The sequence below is a fragment of the Saccostrea cucullata genome, unplaced genomic scaffold (assembly GCF_032062105.1).
Source record: "Saccostrea cucullata isolate Sc308-1 unplaced genomic scaffold, CSIRO_AGI_Scuc_v1 ctg507, whole genome shotgun sequence".
Lineage (NCBI taxonomy): Eukaryota > Metazoa > Mollusca > Bivalvia > Ostreida > Ostreidae > Saccostrea > Saccostrea cuccullata.
In genome coordinates, this window is record NW_026930525.1 from 283,323 (window position 1) to 305,000 (window position 21,678).

The following is a 21,678-nucleotide window of genomic DNA, read 5'->3' on the forward strand; positions in this document are numbered from 1 at the left end:
TGTAGACAAGCAAAACATTTTATTTTTTGAAGTGCACTCTGTCACACCGAAATTAAAACCCAAACAAGATGTTTAGCATATATTGGCAACAATTCATACGACTCGAATTATCAAATATGAAAGTCGCAGTAAAGACCAAAGGTTTAACTTACTGTAAATTGACGATGACCATTAAAGAAAACAGATAGTTCAGGGTGACAAAATGCCCCACTGCAATAGTTTTAAATATATGAAAGTCCCAAGAGTGTAAGAATAAATGAAAATAGATGAAAATCGCCAAAAAATTGTTGTCATGTTGAAAATGTTGTATTTACTGCCAACCAGTATATTCAAAATTTACAACATGACACATTATTACACAACAACCCCCGTCCCCATTTTTCTTTAACATAAAGGATAAAAGTGCAATTTAGGATTTGTGATCAAAAGCTGAAGTAACCAATGTAACTGTGTCCAAGCCCAGTTTTAAAACATTATTCGAGGGCAATGTGCGTTTTGTGGAACCCAAGAACCAAACTGGTTGCCTGAGGTCGTTGGTGTTGTTGTCTTGTCACCTCTCGCTTTCAGCCCTCACCGCTGGCTAGTAGCAATGCGAAAAGGGAAGCAATTTGAAAGTCTTCCCTTGCTAGTACATTGCCTCTCCATAACAATTAAGTCCTATACGATGCCTCCACATGGAAGCAGACGGATACAGAGCACCATACGGCCCCAGGCTAACTTTGCAAGGGCGCACGAGAAGATGAGGCTTGAAAGCCTTGGTCGGCAACTCATCTAGGGGAAAAAACTCTGATTACAATCCGGATTTAGAATTTAGTAGGAGACCGTTAGCAATTACTATGTTGCTTCCCCCCCCCCCCCCCCCCCCCCCCCCCCGACATAAACTTGGAGTTTGGACTTGAGGTTTATATCCTCCTTCCATAAAAACAATTGATTACGGAAACCGTTACAATAAATTAGCACCACTGAAGGAAGGGCAAGCGCGACATGCGAGACTCCAGATGAGGATTACCTTCGAGAGAATGATGGCAAGACGAAGAGGATGGTCAAAGATCACCTGGCGACGCTCTGTTGAGAGAGAAAAAGAACTGGGTTGGAACAGTTGGAAGGAGGGACAGGTTGTTGCCAGTGACCACCGTACGTGGCGTTCTTTGTTGAACGCCCTCATGCGTCCTCCGGGGCACGGAGAGGATAAGTAAGTAGTAAAGTAAGTTATATTGGAACAACTTGATTTTTAAATGTTAAACAAAATAAATTTGAAGCCATCTTTTTAAAGAAGATGGGTGATTAAGGCAGACGAAATGCCTAGTACTCTACAATGCGACAAACATGAAGTGAAAAATGAAATCTACATTATATTAAAATATTCTTAGATATTTAATCTTAAATTAAAGTAAACTTTATGTAAAATCCCTACAATTAAAAATATCTCACAAAAACTGACATTATTTGACTATGAAATAGCACACACACATTTAAAGCGGACAAAAAGGATAATTTTCTCAAACTTAACCAAAATTTTCGATATGAGTTGGTCTTCGCTCCATTCTTTGAAAAAGGTTAATCCTAAATGTTTGCATAAAATATATATTTTTGGATAAAAAACATGGAGCAAAGACCAACTATATGACTTTAAACTACACTTCTATAACAAAACATTCGCATCTTCCTGACGAATACTTAAGTCCATTACCCGAAGGATCACATCACAAACATGATTTAAAAACTCCATGATCAGTAGCTGTGTAACGAAATGGTTAGCGTGTTAGTCTCAAAATAAAATGATACACTAAAATTTTATTGCTAGGGTTCGAATCTCGCGAATACAATTTTATCTTTAAATTAGAGAATAACTTTTCCCGAGATTTTTATCTTTCGGAAAAGCCTTGTTTATCATGATTTCAATAACGAGTTTACTTTAAAGACTAAGTGAAAAAAAAAATGAATGTGATTTTTTAGCTCTACTGGTCAGAGACCAGAAGAGCTTATGCGATAGTAATGCGTCCGGCGTCCGTTTGTCTGTCTAGCTGTCCGTCTGTCTGTAAACAATTTTTTAAAATGCTACTCCTCCTACAGTTTTGGTCCGATTTCAATATAACTTGGTACACAAGAAGACTACACTAAGATACATAATTCTGTGTATCGGTTTTTGATTTCGATGAACGGTGTTGCCGTGGTTACTAAAAATAGAAATTTCTTTCAAAAACTTTCAAAATGCTACTCCTCCTACAGTTTTGGTCTGATTTCAATAAAACTTGGCACACAAGTAGACTTCACTAAGATTCATCATTTTATGTGTCGGTTTTTGATTTCGATGAACGGTGTTGCCGTGGTTACTAAAAATAGAAATTTCTGTAAAATTCTTTCAAAATGCTACATCTCATACAGTTCTGGTCTGATTTCAATATAACTTAGCACACAACTAGACTACATTAAGATACATAAATCTGTTTATCATTTTTTTAATTTTGATGAACTGTGTTGCCATGTTTACTAAAAATAGAAATTTTTTTGAAATTCTTTCAAAATGCAATTCGTCCTACAGTTTTGGTCTGATTTCAATATAACTTGGCACACAAGTAGACTACACTAAGATACACAATTCTGCTTATCAGTTTTTGACTTAGATGAATATTATTGCCTTGGTCACTAAAAATAGAAATTTCTGTTAAATACTCTCAAAATGCTACTCCAAATACCGTTTTAGTTTGATTATAATATAATGTGGCATGCAAGTAGACTACACTAAGAACATTAAGAGACCTAATCAAGGATCATTATTCTATTTATTGCTGTTGTAAAGCAATTCCCAACTGCTTAAGTGCTTTTCTCTTCCTTTGCTGTAAGTACAAACCAGTAGAGCTTCAGTCTCGACAGAGACTTCTGGTTTTTATATCTGAGGTTACAGGTATTCTGCACGCATTGTTCACCCATCTTCTTGTTTGCTTGCTTGTACCAACAGACCAAAAATGGCCCGACTCATGATCAGATCCCTTTTTTAACTTCCAAGAAAAGATAATTTTTATTCATTCCGAAATGTTCTCATCCCATTAATAAATATTTCAACTTCATATTTGTATTTTTTAAAGGAGAAAATATTACGGAATGGAAAAATCGTTTGCTAAACATTCAGGAAGAAAGAAGATTTTTGAAAACTGTTAGTATTTCCTCTATATAACAAGCCCAAGTAACAAGTCTAGGAGTGCCTTCCTACATGTACATCCTAGCTGTACCCTTTACTCACCAATTTCACAATTTTTGTAGAGGGTTCAATGCTTATTACAATCACTTTATCATGCCAACAGATTAACGTTTAATGTCCAGGAGTAAAGAAGATAGGCCCCATTGAAGTCAGGGACCAGAAAATTAACAATTCTGTCCCTTTCATCCACAGCTGCTATATGCAAAAATTGGTTCAATGGTTCCACAGAAGAAGCTAAAAATGTTCAAATATTAATATAACACAAATGGTGATACAACAGTGGGCTGTCCTACTCCAATAGTGTTTAAAGAGCTTGTCATCCTGACATTTGTTACTCTGGCAGTATAGCCACATATAAATTAATGTCTTATACTGATGGACATGACCTTTGAAGTTTCAAGGTTAAGGTTTACAAATCCAAGCATCAACAAAAAAAAGTCATTAAATTCTAAGTAAACTATGTTAGAATATGGACTTTCTCAGTCTTATAGGTGCTGAAACAACCTACTTGTTAAGGGTGCAGTACTTCTTTGATTGTTTGAACCTTACAACACATTTTGATTCAAAAATATGTGCAGGGTATATGGTTTGGCATTGCAAGCAAACTACTGTGTTATTTTGAAAACAAGTCAGTCTAATACTATCTGTTATTAATTGTACAGTACAGGAGAATCTGAGATCTGCTGAGTAGATTTAAAGGTCAAACATTAAAAACATGTACATGTATATTCTTGCTTGAAATTGATTGATATCAGTAAAGGTACTAATCCTGAATAATGTTTTCCTGTTCAAAGAAGTTAAAACCACATAAAACCTGTATCATTCCAATTTTTATATTAATTGACACCTTTTGTATCCCTTTAATCTTTGTTATTTGCATTACTTCTAAGGCGGCCATTAAAGGGAAATGGGAAAGCTGTGCTTGATCAAACAGTAAAGGACTTTCAGTGTTTTTATAAAAAGTAAACATAATGAATGTAAAATTAATTAGAAACAGATGAGAAAACTTTTTCTTGCATTGCAAGTATCTCTCTCATTTTCAATTACTTTTCTGATACATTCCGCACAGTAATCTATGATACCATCTCAATGTATATAAATCTACAACAAAATATAACACCCAAATAATAAATAAATGTTTATTTACATAATATCAGAGCTCCAGTCCTTTAAAATTGCCATTACATATGTACAAAAACAAATGAACATGTACAGTAGATCTGAATTATGACTAAAAGTATTTGCTTCAAGCTTTTCTTTTTGAACATCACAGTGCTTGAATTTTTTTTGCCAAAAAACAGGACTTCTTGAGAGTACCTTTATCAGCCTGACTAAGCAACATGCCACAAAGGTCTGTTGTTATTATGTATAAAGATGACTTCTTATGAATAAAGATGACCTCTTATGAATAAAGATGACTTCTTTCATGTCTGTGGTCAACCGACCACTTTGGAGGTAGATAGCTGGGTTTCATAGTGTCCACAAAATGTTGTCTCCAACGTTTTTCAAAATTATAGATCCCCCCGTTTCTTCTGACATGTCGTAGAACTGCTTTGCCGTGAGGGAAATACTGATCATTGATTGTCCTGAAAAAGTCCGGGCTCAGGTTAGCGTACAAAGATTGGCTTTATTTACTGTAAAGTTACTGAGACCCAGGTAAACAGTTGTGATAAGGATAGGATAAATGTATTAAATACAGGCTTGTTTTAAAGGTCTTTATTGAAAATATTTGGAAAACTGATTTCATAACAAGCTAACAATCTAAATGATAAACAGACAGTTCTCTCTTATCTTCACACTTTCACTAAAATCAAGATGAAGAATTAGATTCACAGGTGTTGTCCACCATTGTGTACAACATGAGGCCCAATGGCCACAGCACTTGCCTTAGTCATATTTCTCCCCAGCAAGATGAATATAGTATTGGAACTGAAACCAGTAAATTTTATTGTGCCTCTACAGAGTAAGACAGGTGATCTTACAAGATATTATAGAGCTCACCTCAACAAATTTTGCTTTTAAGTAAGACAAAGTCTGACAATAAATCTATAATCTAGTAGTCTTCATTCCTAGATGTAACATTAATACAAGTTTGGTCGAATACAGTTTGCAGTTACTTTTATAGAAAGAACTTTCCTAACAAATGTTAACTAGTCACTCTACCAGATAAAGTAATTCAAATCCAGCATCTGAAGCAAGTTTGAGAGTCTTCATCCATGCAAGTTTGGTTCGGATTGGCTTTATGGTTTCTTGGTAATGGAGCTGCTCCAAAAACTTTAACTGGTCAATCATCTGGAAAATATATGTCAGATCCAGCATCTGATGTAAGTACAGTAGTGTGCATCCTTAGATTTGTCATCCATGCAAGTTTGGTCAGTCAACATAAGGCTTATAGTTACTTTGAAATGAGACCTGCTCCCAGATCTTTAACCTGCTCTAAAACCTTTAACTGGTCATTCTTTAGGTGAAATTGCAGCATCTGAAACCTTGAATGGTACAATGAAATACATGTATACAAAATGCATCCTCCATGCATCTCAGATAATGATTACCTGGTAATATAGAACATATTTCTGAAGTACTTGAAAAAAAATTGCTTCAAAAACTTTAACCTGGTAAGGTAACACTAAAGGTATTTTGTACCTAACCCACTGACGTGAGCTAAGAATTGTTTTAGAAACAATTTAAAGTCATGTGAATTTCTGAATGTGTAAGATTCTTTGATCTTCTGATAAAAATTCAAAATCACAATGTTTCATATCATCACTTCAATGCACAAAAAAACTTGTGCAAAAATGATAACATACAATAATAGATTGTTTAGTTGGAAGACATCACAAATTACCAGATCTGATTAGGGTTGTCACCAGAGGGCATTAGCACCCAAAGATAACAACCCTACACAGACCTGATAATTTTTGATGTCTCTTTATAAAACCATTCATTATTCATTGTATTTTTATTATCCTGAATAATGTAAATTTTATAAAATAAAGAATAAAATTTGACAAAACTCTTGTGTGTTTTCCTTACCCACTGATCTGATCCCATATTGTAACAAGAGACCATTGTGGCTAGGAAAAAAGTAGAAAATGGTTTATTATTGAAAAGTTTAAATCCAAAAGAAGTCCCATGACCAATCATGACTTTGCTATTCTAGAGAAGATGATTTTTAAAGAATTTTCCTATATATATCTATGTAAAACTTCGATCTCCCATTGTGGCCCCGCCCTATCCCTGGGGGTCATGATTTGAACAAACTTGAATCTACACTACCTGAGGATGCTTCCAAATAATATGATCAATTATGGCTTTGCTATTCTTGAGAAGAAGATTTTTAAAGAATTTTCCTTTATATTTCTATGTAAAACTTTGATGGGCCATTTTGGCCCCGCCCTACCCCCTGGGGTCATGATTTAACGAACTTGAATCTACACTACCTGAGGATGTTTTCCCATAAGTTTCATATTTCCTGGCACAGTGGTTCTTGAGAAGAAGATTTTTAAATCATGCCACCAAATTTTCACTAATTCCCAATTATCTCCCCTTGAATAAGGGCATGGCCCTTCATTTGAACAAATTTGAATCCCCTTCACCTAAGGATGCTTTGTGGCAAGTTTGGTTGAAATTGGCCCAACGGTTCTTGAGAATAAGTCAAAAATGTGAAAAGTTTACAGACAGACAGACGGACGACGGACAAAATGTGATCAGAAAAGCTCTTTTGAGCCTTCAGCTCAGATGAGCTAACAAGAAGCCCATGTACCACAACACTCACTGAGTCTCACTGACCATGCTGTTCTTCACCTGATTCTACCCTTGTATAAACTACTGTATACAGGGAAATTTTTCGCCCCTTTCGCCCGTCAGAAGTGGGCGAATTTAAAAAAGACGAATTCTAAGTAAACAGTATAATATCTTAAACAAAAATCTTTCTGGGCAAATTTAAAATGGAACAAACTTGTTTCCAAATGTCAAAGGGCGAAAATAACACGGGGCGAAAATAACCCTGCATACAGTATTAAGGCCCCACCTTACCCCAAATGGCCATGATTTGTACAATTAAGAATCTACACTACCCCAAGATGCTGATAAGTAAGGTTCAGCTTTTCTGGCCAGGTGGTTCTTGAGAAGATTTTTAAAGATTTTCCTATATCTCAAGAAACTTTTTAAAAGTTTTTGCAATTAAATTTTATACCATAACTCCCTCTGCCCCCCACCGCCCTTCTGTACATCCTACCGTTTGTGTCTGTAACAATTTCATTCCCAAGCAATATCTCAAGAAGCCTTTGCACTTTTGCAATTAAATTCTACGTGACAACTCGCCTATTGGTTTTGAAGTCAAAATGTTTAGTAAAGGCTAAACTAGACAAATTTGGTTTTTTTTTAAATTTTGACAATGTAGGACATGATGTAATCAATAGCTGAAGGGAAAGATTCTCATGCGAAAAGCCCAATATTCATTCTGCTTATAACTTTCTTATTTGCATTAAATTGAAAACGACTTTAAACTTTTTAAAAGGAATGTAGAAAGATATTTTCTTGATAACAATTTTAAACTGAATCATTGATTTTTCTGACTTTTATTATCAACAAAAGTTTTTAATCTTAGTCGAAAGTTCTTTTGTAAAACGGGCCCCTGTTTATTTAATGTTTATCTAGTACAAAAATTCAATTTTCATCTACAGGAAAACAAACTCTTGTTAAGCTGCATGTTCACTTGCACTATTTTTTTTGGAGACATTATGAATTGTCTCCCTGCATTAAAACTAATATTCTGAGAGATATTAAAATAGATTAATTGTTGCATGGTTCGAATTTATTTAATTGCCCATGATATGACAGGGATTTTCCACTACCCAGTGTAGGGCCCCATTCCCAACTGCAAAACCCCTCCCTTTTTCCAAAAAATGAACTGCGTATGTTCAATTTTTGAATGCAGAAGAACTTCAGAAGTTAACTAGATCATAATTCACGAAATAAAAACATGGTCAGGTTTGGAAATTGGGTAAAACTTTATTGTAATGATCAATTCTCTGATTCATAGTTCTATAATAATTATGTAAAACATCAATTTTATTCATCTTAGTGTTTATTTCTTGAAAAACATCATACAATAAAACTTCCCAATTAATGAAAAAATGTCGTTAAATTCCCAATTCCAAGGGCCTGGGTCCCATTCCCAAAAGTGTGTGGAAAATCCCTATATAAATGTAACACTGATGTCTGCCTGGGTCTTCTTTTAATGGGAAGAGTAAATTGACCATTCATTGTACCCATCAATATAAATATAGTTACCAATATAAATGGGTATAACTGTTTACTTAAAAAAACTACACATTCATGTAATCAAAACATGTTGAACAATGACCTACCATCACAAAAATATTGCCATGTAAGATAAAAATCCAAAAATCCAATTAAGGGTAGATTTGAAGTTGACTTTTAATGTTACTGTCTACAAGAAACATCATTCTTTATTGTCATAGCAAGGTTAAAGGAGAAAAAAGTTTCAGATAATCTTTCCTTCAACATATTATTACACAGCAGGTGATGACACTTGACCTGACGATTTTCTGACAGTAATGGAGTTATAGATATCCTACCTGTAGTCCATATCAGACGCCTCCTCTAACAGTTCATCAGAGAGATCAGCGACTCCATAAAAATCCTTCACTATTGTCCTCAGTGCTTCCTTTCTCTCCACTGGAATTTTATCCCTGTCCTTTTTTGACAATAAGGCCCTGTTCATTAAATAAAAGTATTTTTTTTGTTCTTGTTTTATGTACACATAGTAAATAAGAATACACGTACTATGAAAAACAGTGACTCTCTTCCCCCTGGTGATAGCAATTCAACAATATTTTAATTTTATGTCAGGTGGTTAGTATTTCTATATATTTTTAAAAACAGGAAGCATGCAAAGGTGAAGATACATGTACAGTAGGGCTAATAAGCATTTTCAAATATGTATGCACTACTAGTGGGAAATGTGGGATAATTTACATATTACAGGCTTTATTTTGCTTTAGACAGTGATTCCTTAATTTACCAGAAGTCTCTGTCGAGACTGTAGTGTAGCTCTACTGGTTTATACTTAAATCAAAGGAAGAGGAAAGTAGCAGTTGGGACTTGAAAATTTAAAACAGCAATGAATAGAAAAATGATCCTTGCCACTCATCAAAAGAACCGATGCACAGAATTATGTACCTTAGTAAAGTCTACTTGTGTGCCAAGTTATATTGAAATCGGACCAGAACTGTAGGAGGAGTAGCATTTTGAAAGAATTTCACAGAAATTTCTATTTTTAGTAACCATGGCAACACTGTTCATCAAAAGCAAAAACCAATGCATAGAATTATTTATCTTAGTGTAGTCTACTTGTGTGCCAAGTTATATTGAAATCGGACCAAAACTGTAGGAGGAGTAGCATTTTGAAAGAATTTCACAGAAATTTCTATTGTTAGTAACCACGGCAACACCGTTCATTGAAATAAACAAGAGGCCCATGGGCCACATCGCTCACCTGAGTAACTTGGGTGATGCAGATCTTTACCAGATTCCCCCTCTTGTTATACCTATCATGCCCAACAACCCCCTTCCCTTTTTATTTTAAAACTTTAGAATCTACACTACCCAAGGGTGCTTCCACATAAGTTTCAGCTTTCCTGGCCCAGTGGTTCTTGAAAAGAAAATTTTTAAAGATTTGTTCGAAATATTTCTATGTAAAACTTGGATTCCCTATTGTGGCCCCGCCCTACCCCCGGGGGTCATGATTTTAATAATTTAATATTTACACTACCCAAGGATGCTTCCACATAAGTTTCAGCTTTCCTGGCCCATTGGTTCTAAAGAAGAAGATTTTTTAAAGATTTGTTCTATATATTTCGATATAAAACTTGGATTCCCTATTGTGGCCCCGCCCTACCCCTGGGGGTCATGATTTTAACAATTTAATATTTACACTATCGAAGGATGCTTCCATATAAGTTTCAGCTTTCCTGGCCCAGTGGTTCTTGAGAAGAAGATTTTTAAAGATTTGTTCTATATATTTCTATGTAAAACTTGGATTCCCTATTGTGGCCCCGCCCTACCCCCCGGGGGGTCATGATTTTAACAATTTGATATTTACACTATCCAAGGATGCTTCCATATAAGTTTCAGCTTTCCTGGCCCAGTGGTTCTTGAGAAGAAGATTTTTAAAGATTTGTTCTATATATTTCTATGTAAAACTTGGATTCCCTATTGTGGCCCCGCCTTACCCCCGGGGGTCATGATTTTAACAATTTAATATTTACACTACCCAAGGATGCTTCCATATAAGTTTCAGCTTTCCTGGCCCAGTGGTTCTTGAGAAGAAGATTTTTAAGTATTTGTTCTATATATTTCTATGTAAAACTTGGATTCCCTATTGTGGCCCCGCCCTACCCCCGGGGGTCATGATTTTAACAATTCAATATCTACACTACCCAAGGATGCTTCCATAAAAGTTTCAGCTTTCCTGGCCCAGTAGTTCTTGAGAAGAAGATTTTTAAAGATTTGTTCTGTATATTTCTATGTAAAACTTGGATTCCCTATTGTGGCCCCGCCTTATACCCTGGGGTCATGATTTTAACAATTTAATATTTGCACTACCCAAGGATGCTCCCACATAAGTTTCAGCTTTCCTGGCCCAGTGGTTCTTGAGAAGAAGATTTTTAAAGATTTGTTCTATATATTTCTATGTAAAACTTGGGATTCCCTATTGTGGCCCCGCCCTACCCCCGGGGGTCACGATTTTAACAATTTAATATCTACACTACCCAAGGATGCTACCGTATAAGTTTCAGCTTTCCTGGCCCAGTGGTTCTTGAGAAGAAGATTTTTTAGTGACCCCACCCTATTTTTGTCTTTTCTTGATTATCTCCCCTTGTAAGGGGACTTGGCCCTTCATTTTAACAATTTAAACTCCCCTTTACCCAAGGATGCTTTGTACCAAGTTTGGTTAAAATTGGCCCATTGGTTCTTGAGAAGAAGTCGAAAATGTGAAAAGTTTACAGACGGACGGACGGACAGACAGCTATACAGTTGAGAGGTACATTGTGCATTTTACGGAAGGTGCGGGGTTATCATTTTGCTTTGTGGGGTTATTAATAGTAGAGTGGTGACTTGAGAGGTTTCATTAGGAATTCAAACAAATGGTATATTGTGGGGTTAAAGGTCTATATTTGTGGGGTTAAAGATCTATGTTTGTGGGGTTAAAAATTAATTATTTAATATCAAGTCAACTTCACAGGCAACTAATTATAAGTACTTAAAATTGTTACTGTTTATCAGAAGAACTTAGAACGGATATAGCAATAACATTTTTCAACAACTGCATAGCAGTAACAATGCAAAAAAATGTTTTTATTTGAGGATAACTGTTGCATCAAAGTAAATTAACCCATCATGTTTTCACATGAAGATGATAGACAAGAATATCCCAGAAAGTGTTAAACAAACAACCCCACTATGCTATATAGATATAACAGACAACACTAACCCCATAAATTATAAGACAAACAACCCCAGTATGTACTCTTAAAAAGATAATAGACAACACTAACCCCATTAAGCGTTTGGACAGCAACCCCACTATGTACTCTCATAAAGATAATAGACAACACTAACCCCATAAAGTGTTTGGACAGCAACCCCACTATGTACTCTCATAAAGATAATAGACAACACTAACCCCATAAAGTGTTTGGACAGCAACCCCACTATGTACTCTCATAAAGATAATAAGCAACACTAACCCCATAAAGTGTTTGGACAGCAACCCCACTATGTACTCTCATAAAGATAATAGACAACACTAACCCCATAAAGTGTTTGGTCAGCAATCCCACTATGTACTGTTATAAAGATAATAGACAACACTAACCCCATAAAGTGTTTGGTCAGCAACCCCACTATGTACTGTTATAAAGATAATAGACAACACTAACCCCATAAAGTGTTTGGACAGCAACCCCACTATGTACTGTTATAAAGATAATAGACAACACTAACCCCATAAAGTGTTTGGTCAGCAACCCCACTATGTACTATATAAAGAAACAGACAACACTAACCCCATAAAGTGTTTGGACAGCAACCCCACTATGTACTCTCATAAAGATAATAGACAACACTAACCCCATAAAGTGTTTGGACAGCAACCCCACTATGTACTCTCATAAAGATAATAGACAACACTAACCCCATTAAGCGTTTGGACAGCAACCCCACTATGTACTCTCATAAAGATAATAGACAACACTAACCCCATAAAGTGTTTGGACAACAACCCCACTAGTACTTTATAAAGATAATAGACAACACTAACCCCATAAAGTGTTTGGACAGCAACCCCACAATGTACTCTCATAAAGATAACAGACAACATTAACCCCATAAAGTGTTTGGATAGCAACCCCACTATGTACTCTTATAAAGATAGTAGGCAACACTAACCCCATAAAGTGTTAGGACAACAACCCCACTATGTACTCTCATAAAGATAATAGACAACACTAACCCCATAAAGTGTAACAACCCCATTATGTTCTTATATAGATAAAAGATAACATTAACCCCACAAAGTGTTAGACAAGAACCACAATATGTTCTGATAGAAAATATCAGACATCTTAGTAACCTCAGAGTGTTAAACAAACAACCCCGCTGTGTTCTCATGTAACAGATACCAGTAACCATATGAATTTAAGTGTTTGAAAACCCCAAGTATGTTCTAATATCAAAAAACTCTACCAGGGACTGGTAATAAAAGAACAAGTACCCCCACTATGTTCAATCGCAACTTCTCGAGCCTTTCTGACTAGCTGACAAACGACCTCGAATGTATTAGTTAGACGCCATGGCAACAACCCCCCCCCTCCTTTCATGATCTTCGAAATAAATGCATGAAGACCTTTTATCTGTGGAATATGGAGTTTAACTTTATTCAATGCTATGATATTACATAAAATATACTATAAAAGGGACTTCTTAATTCCTCTATCCTATATTTGAAAAAAAACAAGAAAAGCAAAACCTTTAACATCAGGTGATGTTAATACATTCGAGGTTGTTTTTCCAAACTCTGACGGAAAGACCCTGAGTGAGATGATGCGATTGCCAGTACGTCATATCCTTTTTTTTTACTATTAAAAATACCAAACAATACTCATAATACTTTTTCCTATTTTGATAACATACTCGAAAATTTGTTTTAAATATTTTTCAAACTATTTTAAATTGGATAATCTCTTTATCTTTACTGCTTATTTCTAATGATAATTTTTCCTTTGAATCTGCTGGTGCATGAATTTGAAGTGTACATTATGCATCAAAAGCATACATAATTTCATTGTAAATTAATAATAATAAATAAAAGAGATGATCCTGATTTTTAAAAAAAAATTTAATCAAACTTTTCAGTTACTCGACAAGTTGAACACAGATAAGAAACATGTCAATAAATGTAGAACACAGAAAAAAAACCCTCAAAATTTGAGACAATCTTCATAGATGTAAAAAAAAAAAAAAACCAAGTATATAGTGAGTTGTCAAATAACTCTAAAACTTGCATGTTATTGCTACTTATTTTAAACAAAATATATTAATTAAAATGAAGTTTTAAGAAAAAAAGTGTAGTCTAATATCTCATCATTTTGCATTTTAAAATTGATCTTAAAACAAAAATAACGATGTACATCCTTTTGGAAAATATACTCAAACTTAGAGCTGCACCCCCACTCCCATCCCCTAAAATAAAATGAAAAAAAAAACCAACATGCAATTGATTTATAATTTTCAAAAAATTAAAATCAAACAACATAAATGTACATTTCAGTTTAATAATTATTTCTCACATTTAAAATGAGATCGCTAATTAAAAAAGACGAAAACTATGACTGTTAATGTATAGAAATTCGCCATGCCGAATGCAATGTTCATAAAAGATCCTTTTGTCTTAAAGCTGAACACTACTCATAAACATAAGTAATCAGAGATTACATAGCTCAATTCAAAAAATGATTACTTCAAGTTAACACGGTCTCACATTTAACTAATAATCAAGAAGTTAATTTAAGGTTTGCAGTAACTTGAGAATAGACATCCAAATACTTGAAACTAGTTGCCCATCAAGAAAATGTAATTCAAATCCACGACCCATGTAAATGTTATCTTTTTAGATTTACTTTCAAAAATCGATTCATCTTCTTTTTCTGAAAAGTAAGTCAGGTCCTGAATGTCGCCGTTTGGAGAAGGCAATGGCAAAAATGAATCGGGATTGTGCTTGTTCTTCTGAAAAGTCTTTAACTCATACTTCATGTATACCTGTCAAAAAAAAAACAGTAAAATATATTTCTAAATGATAATGTTGAATTTTTTTACAGGTTATGTTTTAATTTATTGTAAAATAATATTGTTGTCTTGATTTTATGGGCACTTATAACATGTACTAACCACCGATCTGGATGTCTTTAATAGTTGCTTTCCTTAAATTTGTGAACTATATTCAGATCACAAATTGTGTGTTCAAGTCATAGGTTTGTTCTTTCAACTTTATGAATGTCCGACGCCTGCTGGTGTTGCTGCAACAATAGAGTGGCCTAGATCATCAAAGTTCCACTGATGTTCACTTTCAGTGGTATCTGAACTCTACAAAGGAATACAGAAGCAAATGTTTATTTATAACACACACAAAAATTCCGAGTTACTAATTAAAATTCATCGAAATTTATTTATAGCATAGTTGTCATGTACTTATATGTACTTATATTGGTAAAAGGTGAAAAAGTACAGTCAAACTTGTTTTAAGCTTTGGGAAGTCCAGAAACTAGACAGGTGGCCTCTTATTCCAGTTTGCCCAAGAAGTAGCCAGTCGGTCAATAAATAAACAGCAATAACCACTACAGTTGATTTAATTAAACATGTCAATTTCACAAAACCTTTGTATGTGTGTATATATATATTAATCCATGCTTATTTGAAAAATATCAAATTAAAGAATTCTAAATTTTTAAGGTTTTGTGCATGTTTCTGTTCCTACAAAACAGTTAAACTTCATACATTCATAAGTGTTCTTTTGTTACATTCAAATATATTATAATGTGAATCAAAAGTTATGTTTCATTCTAATTTTCTTTACATGTACCTTACGTAGTTTTCTACTTAAAAAAAAAATAAAGTTTTAAGTTCGAAAAAATACACCGTAAAAAAAGCATTTCATTTTCTAAAAAACAGTTTAATGGTGAATTAAAAAATATTTATTTTAAAATGAATTAATAAGTAGATTGTTCTGAGCCACTTTAATTTTAATTCCATGTAATATTCTTTTTTATCATATTTTTCAGGTAAAAATCAGCGAAAATTTTTATACCCCCCCCCGATAGCATGTCCTGTATTACTTAAAAATTAAGTCTTTTTTTTTTTAAATCGTCTCTCTACAATTATAATTGCTTCTTGGGTTTTTTATAATGGTAAAATTTTTAATATTATTTTTTCACTGTCTTTTATGATTTTATAGTGTTTAACATACAGAACACACAAAAAAATTATTCAATTGACCAGGGATTTGTATTTAGGGCGGCCCCCAGACCCTTGCATTTGGAGCATGCAAATCATTCAGCCTAGCTACTGAACAAAACAGTTGTCATACATGCAGTGTAGAGTTCCCAAAACGCACCGGTCCACTAGGGATCCCCGTAAACTTTGAATTGGACCGGTAAAATCTTAATTTTATCGGTCAAAATGTCTGATGGTTTTTTTTTTTACAGACTGTATAAAAATTACACATAATCTTAACAAAATCAATTAATTCAATTGTCCTGACAATAAACAAATTCAAAACTAAAGGAAATAAAAAAAAAAAAAAACGTCAGGGGCGCGCCAGATTATTTTCGTGCATTCTTGTTTAAATAAAATGTAGACCGTGATTATCTACTATAAAAAGCTACATATTAAAATAATAATTTCCATAAGTCTGGGAGGAAAAACAGTTTTAAAAACACTGTCAAACAAATATTTTCCCTCTGATAAATATATGCACTCTGTAGTTCTGACAGTAAAAAAATGTGACAATCTACTTTCGTTTTGAAGGACGAATTTGCAGGGTTGCAAGAGTTGCCTGCTATTTCTGCTTGATTACAGACAATTTGTTACCATTTATTATTTTCTCTATAATTTAATCTATTAGCATGATAATATTTTACCAACTTCTGGATTTTTTTTTATGTATTTGATAGCATTTAAAATACATGCGCGTTTTTCCCCTTTTCTAAAAATAGCGGACTGCCTTTAATGTAATAAACGACAACAAATTCGCTTAAATCATCATTTTCATGATAAATTTGCATATATCTATAACATAAGTACATATTTTTTAGCTGTGTGGAGGTTGTATAATACGTTTTAACTAGTCAGAAATATAGATGACGTTTTCCAGGCTTTTAAAAACGATTTTGATATTTTACGTAATATTTTTCCTGGCACATAAAATACCAAAATCCTAAATCCAAAAGAAAAAAGCCTGGAAAACAACACATATTTCCCACTAATTCCAAACAATCAACCAAGAGTTGTCATGTTGCAGATTTTATTTTTAAAAAAAAATTTTAAAAATCTGTCAGAAAGGACATAATAATTTTATACGATGAATTAAGCGTTGGTCATCACACGCCGTCGGCGACGTCAAATCCTGCATACACAGGCCTTATAGAAAATATTTTAATCATTTTTTTTTAAATCTGCATTTGCCATCTTTTTATTTACACATATTATTTATTATATCGACACAATTTCCAATCCTATAATATGTTAAATTTACATACAAAAAATTAATGTCAGGTAAATTTTAAAACTGTCCGGTGAATTTTGAATATTTACAAGACAATTGTCCGACATATTTTTGACTAGTTTCGGGAACTCAGAGTGTTCTTTTGTTACATTCAAATATATGATAATTGAATTACAGTATATTCAAGAAGAAATACATGTGCCTTACTACTATCTATTTTTTTAATAAGAAAAAATACACAAGCTTTAATTAAAAGACAGTTTAATGGTGAATTAAAAGTATGAAAATTTATTTTAAAAATAGTAAGTGTCAATAAAATCCATTTAAAAACTTCACTATCATATGTTCAGGTAATGATCAGCAGTGTAACCCCCCCCCCCCCCCCCCCCCCCCTTCAATTAATCCTGATCAACTAGTTTGCTGAAGCTTTTAGAGTCTGGTAAATTTTTAATATTATTTTTATAAAGCTGTCAGAATTTCTATCTAACATGCAGACACACACAAAAAATTATTCAATTGACCAAAGATTTGTATTAACGCAGTTTAAAATCATTCTACACAACACAGGTGTCAAGTGCAGTAGAGCGTAACTAATCCCTATCGATCCTCTCCTGATAGTGAAATTCACGAGATAATCATGCTATACAAAAAATTGGTTTTGACAAAAATTGCAATTAGAGCTTCTACACGGAATCAAAATCTAACAGGTGTGAAAATACTGATAGCCCTGTATTAGCTAAGTCACATACTCTCACTGTAAATATTCAAAGTAATGATGAATTAATATAATTGTAAATTACAAAATGTAGCTTTAAGCTTGAATTTCTTTAAGTTTAGCTATGGAAAAACTATTAATTGTGATTTAATTCTTTTAAATTTTCAATCGTCGATCTTGAAAAATAAGTACAAATTGATCTTACATGACAATTATATTTTTTCCATTAACACAAACAGAGTTATATAATTTTATATACGTATCTAAAGGTAATTTGTTTAATTTCTTTAATAGGTGAATTTTATTATCGGGCACATAATTACACAAGCGAATGTGAAAAAAATGTGACATAATGGGTATTTTAACAACTGATTAAAATGTCCTGCACTCATTTATAAACATTGATTGTCATTTATCAAATTGATATACCACTAAATTTTACAACCTAATTACATGTATAAAACCCCATGTTGATTCCTAAAAAGCCTACTTGCTGTGAAAATTTATTGCAGTGACATTGTTAATTCCATTTTTCCATTCTGATTTTCTCTCTATAGATTAAGGTACGATTACAAGTACATGTAAACAAATGTGTGAAGAGTAGATAAACAATTGGTACGTATCTAGAATGAATTCAAAGAGAGAGAGAGAGAGAGAGAGAGAGAGAGAGAGAGAGGGCAATTATACAACGAAACAGGATAAAATTAAAGCCAAAAATATTCAATTTGAAAAAATTTAAACACGGAAGATTTAAAAATTAATCGGGAGGGGCGGAACAGGCGTGAAAAATCCAGAGATTTTGTCTCCCGTCGGAAGAATCACATGTATTTATGTTATGAGATATCTGCATGTATTTACCATAGATATAGAGAAAATTCGAATTAAGAAAAAACACGATCGTTTTTTGAAGTAAATAAGCCAAGTAGTACTCAAATACGGATTAAATTATGGAGATTTATTGACAGTTGGAGCATGTTATATGGAAAATTTAAATGGTTTGGATTTTTATAGCAAAAAACGAGTGAAAATACGTACCAGGTGTGCTTTGCATGTATTGCATGTGTATAAATAATATTATCTTTTTTTACTGGCCAACGGGGCGACCTACTTGCAGAAACTAGCCCACTAGCCCGACCCCCGGGTATCGGTCGATTTTCATTGCAGACCTCTGATTAAAAAAAAGAACTATCAGTGCATTCATTATAGTTTTTTTCACAAAAGCCCGTTTTCAATAGGTATGTGTTTATGTGGACTACAGATGTCCTTTCCTTGACTTTAAATAAATTCTACAACTGCATAATGTACGTATGAAGCATGTCAAACAATTTACAAAGCTTTTTTTCAATGTGGTGCAACAAAATAGTAAGACTTACTGCATTTGCTTTTTGTGTTTCCGAATTTCCTCACTGCTAATACAAAGTGTCCAAACACAGCTACTTCCGTAATCTGCGCATGCGCAGTTAGTTTTAAATATATGCGCATGCTCAGGTATTCGGAACTCCTCGATTCAATTACCGAACTCCTCTAAACAGCAGATTTCTGAATGTCTGAGCGTTTTGGGCTAAGGACATGTCCAAAATTTGGACAAAGTCTTTGTGAGGTTAAATCTAATTTTAGGTTTTTCGACCTCATAGAGTAATTTTGAACGTAATTAGACCTCTTCATTATGGGGTTAACCCCACAGTACCCAAAAAACCCCACACTGCTGGAAAATACGTTAATTTTACCCCACAATGTACCTCTCGTAAGAACAGACAGACAGACGGACGGACAGACAGACGGACGACGGACAAAATGTGATCAGAAAAGCTCACTTGAGCCTTCGGCTCAGGTGAGCTAAAAACCGATGCACAGAATTATGTATCTTAGTGTAATCTACTTGTGTGCCAAGTTATATTGAAATCGGACCAGAACTGTAGGAGAAGTACCATTTTGAAGGAATTTCACAGAAATTTCTATTTTTAGTAACCATGGCAACACCGTTCATCGAAATCAAAAACAGATGCAAAGAATTATGTATCTTAGTATAGTCTACATGTGTGCCAAGTTATACTGAAATCGAACCACAAGAGGCCCATGGGCCACATCGCTCACCTGAGAAGCTTTGACCATTCTGTTCTTTACCAGATTTCCCCCTTGTTATACATAATGCATCCCCACCCTACCCACTAATCATAATTTACACATTTTGAAATCTAAACTACCCCATGATCCTTCCACGGGCACATATGTTTCAGCTTTTTTGGCCCAGTGGTTCCTGAGAAGAAGATTTTCAAAGATATTCCCTATATATTTCTATGTAAAACTTTGATTCCCTATAATGGCCCCGCCCTTCCCCCGGGGGTCATGATTCCTACAATTTAGAATTTACACTACCCCAGAATGCTTCCACATAAGCTTCACTTTTTCCAGTGGTTCTTGAAAAGAAGATTTTCAAAGATTTTTCCTATATATTTCTATATAAAAATTTGATTCCCCATTGTGGCCCCGCCCTTCCCCCGTGGGTCATTATTTGAACAATTTAGAATCTACATTATACCAGGATGCTTCCACAGAAGTTTCAGCTTTTCTGGCCCAGTGGTTCTTGAGAAGAAGATTTTCAAAGATCTTTCCTATATATTTCTATATAAAACTTTGATTCCCCATTGTGGCCCCGCCCTTCCCCCGGGGGTCATTATTTGAACAATTTAGAATCTACATTCAGACCTGTTTACCCATATTGTCGTCTCTCCGTATTTCGGATTAGATTTCTCCGTGAGATTTGGCATTTGCCAGTAAGATTTCAATTTCCGTCGATTTTACATATATTAAAAGGCAATAACTGCTATATTGATTACAAAAACTTGGTTTAACAACATGGTCTTTGTCATTTTATAATACCACATCGTTTTGGGAACCCGACATCACGGGTATTTGGAATTTTTCTCTGTTTAATCGACTCAAATGGGTGAAACGAAGACAGATCATTTCCAAAATGATTGTATTTCCGATTTCCGTATTTTCATAACAGCAAAACGTGAGACGTATTTTATACTAAAAATCCGTACAAAATACGGGGAAATCGTAAGAGTAAACAGGTCTGTACATTATACCAGGATGCTTTAACATAAGTTCAGCTTTTTTGGTTCAGTTGTTCTTGAGAAGAAGATTTTTAAAGATTTTTCCAATAAATTTCTATTTAAAAGTTTGATTCCCCATTGTGGCCCTGCCCAACCCCCGGGGGTATGATATGAACAATTTGGGATCTACATTACCTCAGGATGCTTCCACAGAAGTTTCAGCTTTTCTGGCCCAGTGGTTCTTGAAAAGAAGATTTTCAAAGATTTTTCCTATATATTTCTATGTAAAACTTTGATTCCCCATTGTGGCCCCGCCCTTCCCCCGGGGGTCATGATTTGAACAATTTAGAATCTACACTATACCAGGATGCTTCCACATAAGTTTCAGCTTTTCTGGCCCACTGGTTCTTGAGAAGAAGATTTTCAAAGATTTTTCCTATATATTTCTATATAAAACTTTGATTCCCCATTGTGGCCCCGCCCTTCCCCCGGGGGTCATGATGTGAACAATTTTGAATCTTCACTATACCAGGATGCTTCCACATAAGTTTCAGCTTTACTGGCCCAGTGGTTCTTGAGAAGAAGATTTTCAAAGATTTTTCCTATATATTTCTATGTAAAACTTTGATTCCCCATTGTGGCCCCGCCCTTCCCCCGGGGGTCATGATGTGAGCAATTTAGAATCTTCACTATACCAGGATGCTTCCACATAAGTTTCAGCTTTACTGGCCCAGTGGTTCTTGAGAAGAAGATTTTCAAAGATTTTTCCTATATATTTCTATGTAAAACTTTGATTCCCCATTGTGGCCCCGCCCTTCCCCCGGGGGTCATGATGTGAACAATTTAGAATCTTCACTATACCAGGATGCTTCCACATAAGTTTCAGCTTTACTGGCCC

At 34.4% G+C, this 21,678-nt stretch overlaps 1 protein-coding gene and 1 long non-coding RNA gene across 3 annotated transcripts in view; both read right to left on the reverse strand.

Annotated features, from left to right (window-relative positions):
• Positions 1 to 4,324: 4,324 nt before the first annotated feature.
• The window catches only part of LOC134228901 (exonuclease 3'-5' domain-containing protein 2-like), a 34,480-nt gene continuing 17,126 nt past the window's right edge, over positions 4,325 to 21,678 (reverse strand). For both annotated transcript variants that reach the window (XM_062710601.1, XM_062710600.1), the window contains 2 exons: positions 8,803 to 8,940; positions 4,325 to 4,785 (listed from right to left, as the gene is read on the reverse strand). In XM_062710601.1, the coding sequence (XP_062566585.1) occupies positions 4,602 to 4,785; positions 8,803 to 8,940 (322 nt within the window). In that variant the 3' untranslated portion in view covers positions 4,325 to 4,601. The remainder of the gene's footprint in view (positions 4,786 to 8,802; positions 8,941 to 21,678) is intronic.
• LOC134228904 (uncharacterized) lies at positions 12,670 to 19,645 on the reverse strand. The gene is made up of 3 exons (XR_009984100.1): positions 19,095 to 19,645; positions 14,675 to 14,869; positions 12,670 to 14,545 (listed from the first exon to the last, which is right to left on the reverse strand). It is a non-coding gene; the product is annotated as an uncharacterized LOC134228904 (long non-coding RNA).